Source organism: Alexandromys fortis, unplaced genomic scaffold, assembly GCF_014885135.2.
Source record: "Alexandromys fortis isolate MF-2015 unplaced genomic scaffold, M_Fortis_MF-2015_v1.1 scaffold_12, whole genome shotgun sequence".
NCBI lineage: Eukaryota > Metazoa > Chordata > Mammalia > Rodentia > Cricetidae > Alexandromys > Alexandromys fortis.
Genome location: NW_026067937.1, coordinates 4551108 through 4557107, shown reverse-complemented (window position 1 = coordinate 4557107; position 6000 = coordinate 4551108). Strand labels below are relative to the sequence as shown.

At 37.7% G+C, this 6000-nt stretch overlaps 1 protein-coding gene across 1 annotated transcript in view; it reads left to right on the top strand.

Annotated features, from left to right (window-relative positions):
* The window catches only part of Ccdc73 (coiled-coil domain containing 73), a 140016-nt gene that overhangs the window by 38661 nt on the left and 95355 nt on the right, over window positions 1-6000 (top strand). The window contains exons 4-5 of the mRNA XM_050146980.1: window positions 3833-3904; window positions 5806-5841. Of these exons, the coding sequence (XP_050002937.1) occupies window positions 3833-3904; window positions 5806-5841 (108 nt within the window). The remainder of the gene's footprint in view (window positions 1-3832; window positions 3905-5805; window positions 5842-6000) is intronic.

Genomic DNA, 6000 nt, shown 5'->3' with positions numbered 1-6000 from the left:
TTGATTCTACTGGACCTATTGGTTTCGTGGGAGCCTAGGCAGTTTCGTGGATGCTCACCTTACTAGACCTGGATGGAGGTGGGTGATCCTTGGACTTCCCACAAGGCAGAGAACCCTGATTGCTTTTTGGGCTGACGAGGGAGGGGGACTTAACTGGGGGAGGGGGAGGGAAAGGGGAGGCGGTGGTGGGGAAGAGACAGAAATCTTTAATAAATAAATAAATTAAAAAAAGGGAAAAAAAAAGAATTGGAAAGTAAGGTAAAGATGAAATCAAGGGAACAAGGCATAAGGGAAATGGGGTGTGATGTCCAGTTCACCAGGCTGGTTAGGTCTGTGTTTTCCTCATAGTTGAGAAGGAGGAACCCTGGTTCTAGCATGGTTGTGTGAGAGTGTTTGTGGTCTTGCTAAACTCCACAGTGAGTTGTATTATCTTAAAGAGGCTCTGGTCCATCTGGGTGACTTAGATTGGCATATGAATTGGATTTGTAAAGTACAGAAGTGATTAAGAGGGGATGAGGAAAAAAATAGAAAAAGGGACAAGATTTGTATCAAGACAAATTATTTAGGAAAAAATAACAATAAACCAAATTTAGTGCTTTTAGGCTCTGAACTCCAGAAAAGCAGCAGTGTTCTTAACCATTGAACCATCTCTGTAGCCCCTTAGCTTCGAAATAAATAGAATAGAAAACACTTTAAATTAAATATTGAACCTAAAGAATCAGACATATAACGTTCACCTGAAATAGGGGGGAGGTGAGAAATGGGATTGTATAAATGCAATAAAAAAGTGCCTGGGGACTAGGAAAATGGCCTCCAGGGTAAAGTGCTGTACAAACATGAGGACCTGAGTTTGGATTTTCAGAACCCATTTAAAAGCCACGTGAGATAGTGTAAATTCCAGTGATCCTACAGTGAAATGGGGAGGTGGAGACTGGTCAGTCCCTAGAAACTTGATTGCCAGTTAGCCTGAAGTACAAAGCAGTGAGTAAGAAACCCAGTTTCAAATAAGGTGGACAAACACTTGAGTTGTTTTTGACCTCCACACTTGCCTTTGTGGCACATGTGTAGACAGAAGTTTCTGTCCTGCTCAGCCCCTCAGCTATTCAGTAAAAGACCCCAGCTTAGCTGCTGTAATGCCAGTTTGCAAGGCTTTAAAACAAACAATTAAATTTCAGGGTAAGGTCAGTACTCCTAGGCTGCCAAACAGGATATCTGCGGTCAGATATCTGGCCTAGGAGGGGAACGAAGAGTTCTGGGGAAGACTGCATAAGCCCTAGATAGAGCCTATTCAGCTGTTATCAGACGTTTGTGTCCCCAGCCAAGAGCCAGGGGGTTTGTCCTCAAGTAAACCCTTCACCGCATTTGAAAGGACCAATGGGATCCCTGTAACCATGCATCTGCTTCTGTATGCCTGCTTCTGCTGCCCGTTTCCATATCAAAGACCCCCTTCCTAGCCTGAGGGCGAGCAAGTCTTCTGAATAGACTCTGCTGCCCTCAGGTACCTGTGTACTCTCAATAAAGAAACCTCTTGCCAGTTGCAGCCAGTGGTCTCAGACTGTTCCTTGGGTCTAAGGGTCTCCTCCTGAGGGAAGGTCCTCCCCAGGGGTCTTTCATTCAGCTCCAAAGAAATATACAGAGGATTATATTAACTATAATCTGTTTGACCTATTAGCTCAGGCTTATTATTAACTAGCTCTTACAACTTAAATTAATCGCCGGGCGGTGGTGGCACACGCCTTTAATGCCAGCACTTGGGAGGCAGAGGCAGGCAGATCTCTGTGAGTTCGAGGCCAGCCTGGTCTACAAGAGCTAGTTCCAGGACAGGAACCAAAAAAGCTACGGAGAAACCCTGTCTCAAAAATAAAAAAAAAATTAAAAAAACCCAACAAATTAATCCATAATTCTTGTCTTTGTTCAACCACATGGCTTGGTACCTTTTCTCAGTAAGGCATTCTTATCTTGTTTCCTCTGCATCTGGCTGTGACTGCATCTCTACTTTTCCTCTTCCCAGAATTCTCCTAGTCTGGTTGCTTCACCTTTAGTTTCTGCCTGGCTACTGGTCAATCAGTGTTCTATTAAACCAATATGAGTTTATATGATCTATAAAGTGTATAAGAGCATTATCCCACAGAACACATGCAGGCTTGAACTCACAACACACATAAACAAAGATAGAGAAAAGTTAAATTCTTTGCTGTATTTTGGTTTTACAAAAAATAGTTTGGCCAACTTAAAGAAGTAAATGTTGGCTGGGCAGTGGTGGCGCATGCCTCTAATCCCAGCACTTGGGAGCCAGAGGCAGACAGATCTCTGTGAGTTTGAGGCAAACCTGGCTTCTCTGGGAATTCCCACCCCAAGACTACAATTCTTCTTGTATACTAGGGCTGTTAATTTTAATCAATTTAGTTAAAATTTCTTCCATTTTTCCTCCCTCCCTCTCTTTCTCCCTCCTTCCTACCTTTCTTTTTTCCTTCTTTTTGTTCTTTCTTAACAGCTTAGGCTAACAGTCTCTGGAACCATGGTGGGCCTTGAATACCTAATCTTCACCTTCCATATGCTATGACAACAGGTGCACTTCATCACATCTGGCTTGGCATTGAAGAAAGTTTGAAGCCAGCTGTTTCTAGTGTCTAAATTTTTAAAAAAATGTTTTATATATTTTTCTCTGCTCCCTTCCTATGCTATTTCCTCCCCTTCTGCCCTCTCCCATGATCCCCATGCTCCTAATTTACTCAGGAGATCTTGTCTTTTTTCTACTTCCCATATAGATCAGATCCATGTATGTCTCTCTTAGGGTCCTCTTTGTTGTCTAGGTTCTCTGGGGTTGTGAGTTGTAGGTTGGTCTTTCTTTGCTTTATGTCTAAAAGCCACTTATGAGTGAGTACATATGATATTTGCCTTTCTGGGTCTAAGTTACCTCACACAATATGATGTTTTCTGGATCCATCCATTTGCTCACAAATGTCAAGATGTCATTTTTTTCTGCTGTGTAGTACTCCATTGTATAAATGTACCACATTTTCCTTATCCATTTGTCTGTCAAGGGGTATTTAGGTTGTTCCAGGTTCTGGCTATGACAAACAATGTTGCTATAAACATAGTTGAGCATCCTTTGGGTTATACCCAAAAGTGGTATTGCTGGGTCTTGATGTAGGTAGAGTATAAAAATTTAAAAAGCAATGTGCTTTTATTATGAATAAGCAAATGAAACCAAAATTTATGTATAATTTTATCACCAAAAGATAATGACATTTTAAAGTCATATTTCAAGGGAATAAATAGAAATAAATGTGCTTTAAAATATTTTCATTTTGATTATTTTTTATATGATGTTTTGTCTTTCTGTATGCATATGTATATCATGGGCATGTCTGGTGCCCACATAAGTCAGAAGAGGGTATCCAATTCCCTGGGAACTGGAGTTACCAATGATTTGAGCTACCATGTGGATGCTGAGCCTGGGTCTTCTATAAGAAGAGCAAGTGCTCTTAACCTCTGAGCCATCTCCCCAGCTGCCTATGCTTAACTTATTTTAACTGTAAACCTAATTGAGTTTTTAAAAAATATTTATTTATTTATTATGTATATAATATTCTGTCTGCGTGTATTCCTACAGGTCAGAAGAGGGCACCAGACCCCATTACAGATGGTGGTGAGCCACCATGTAGTTGCCGGGAATTGAACTCAGGACCTTTGGAAGAGCAGGCAATGTTCTTAACCTCTGAGCCATCTCTCCAGCCCCCTAATTGAGTTTTAAAGTTAGAAAACTTACCAAACTTTGTTTTAACTTCTCGTAATGTTTTTTTTCCTTTTCTCATAATTTTAAAAACAGGAGACTCTTCAGAATCAAAAGGAGGCGCTAATAAAGCAACATAAGGAAGCAATGGAAGTTTTTAAAAATCAGGTGATTTCATGATGGATTAACTACAATTGAAAATTGTGTATTTTTTTCCTTTGCAGTGAATATTATGATAAACTATTCTCTGCACACACAGAAAACAAAAGAACATTATGGAAAACAAGAAATAAATTTTTTACTTATAACTCACGCTAGTGTAGAGAAATTTAAAAAAATGTTTTCTTGGTGATATAGATGTATCTGTCCTTAATAATTTTGATATGTGCTCATTCATCCTCTTTCTTTTGTAAAAGTATGCTATTGCCATCCCTTTCCCATACTGCTCCTTTACAGAAGTTGATCTTTTGAATCATGCATGGTGCTTGGGTCAATTCACCAGTAATTAAAAATATTAAGAGAAAGATGTGAAACCAGGCATGGTGGCACATGCTTTTAATCCTAGCACTCAGGAAGCAGAAGCAGATGGATTTTTGTGAGTTCAGATTGATTTCAGTGAGTTCAAGGTCAGCCTAGTTTGTATTTTGAGTTCCAGGCCAGCTGGATACATAGAGAGACTTTGTCTCAACACAACAAAACAAAAAGCGAATAGCAGCAACAACAATACCCCCAAAAGAAAGAGGATATGAAGGAGGGAGAGAAGAGGTGATCCTTTTTGCTCTCTGCTGAAATCTCCATGAATAACAGCTACCAGTAATTGAAAAATAAAGAAAATAAAACTAAAACATTTTAAAGTAATGAAAGCTATACCTTCATTAATTTAATTTTATCATCTTTGACTTTCTCGGATTCATCTCTGCTTACTAGAAAATGTTAGCTTAGATTTTCATTGGCATTAATTTTACTTAGCAAAAAATTATGCTTCCTGTAAAACAGCAACAACAAAAGCAAATGTTAGATTAGGAAAATACACTCAGAAAATACAATACCTTCTAGAATGCTGTCTTTATATCCCACTGTTCTCATTCTTTCTTCCATCTCTTTTGTCTTCATTTTCATACAACTATGTGTGGAAAAAAAGAAACACAAAGAAATAAACCTGTGTACCTAACATCATAGTTGGTTGAGGTTAGTAATAATTTATATCTTGGGATGAATTGTATTAAACAAGGCAAACTTTCTCTTAATTTGAAATAATTCTAACCAATGCTGTAAGAGTTTTAGCTGAAGGGTTAGGAAGCAGAAGTGTAACACAGTGTTCTGGACTGCAAAGTCTGAGTCTTTGCTGTCACAAGACACCGAGCACATCGGAAGGTCCTGGTACCCTCAGGAGACATCTTCAGATTCTCACATTTGTTTATTTTATAGTACTAGAGCTCAAACATAGGGCTTTCACATGGTTGGAAAGTTCTTATCACCATGCTGCATTCACAGCCCGTGCTTATTTTTAAGTAAAGAACTATTGAATGCAAGTGAAGAGTGTGGGAGATAAAGATGTCTCAAAGAAAAAGTATTGACAATTTTGTTAAAGTCCTTAATGCTGCTTAGGATATTTTATTTTTTCCTTTGGCATATTCACTTTCATCTTGCTATTTTAGAGTGACATTTTTAAAGTAATAAAAGTCATTTTAATTTCATTATCATAAGTATTTACTCAAACTCAGAATGTAAGTATTGCTCATGCAAATATAAATGCTGTGATTTCATATACTTATACCTTTAGAAAATGATACATGATATTGCTTCAAAGTAGATAGTAAATATTCAGACATTTAAGATTTTTGGAGAGTTAAACCAAACTTCAAGGGAATTATTGATATTTAAATGTGATTTAGTTATTTATGTGCTTTAGTGATTGCCTTTCCTTCTCTTTATTTATGTTTTCTGAATGTGAGAATATGTTCAAATTGTATAAATTCAATATAGAAGTATAAAATGCTTTCATATCCTTCCTGATGAGCAGAAATCACTAGTTTACTTACCTGTATTTTAATTTTAAAACTTACCAGCTGCAAATGAAGATGTATGCCTTGGAAGAAGAAAAGGTAGCTATTCATTTTAAGATATAGTTAAATGAATTTAGCATCACTATTCACAATAATAGAAATGGGTGTCAGTAATGAAATAATGGAGAATGTTGGTTGATTAAAAATCTTATAAGCAGGTCATCATGTTGCTTGACTTTATGATTTTCTGATTGAGAA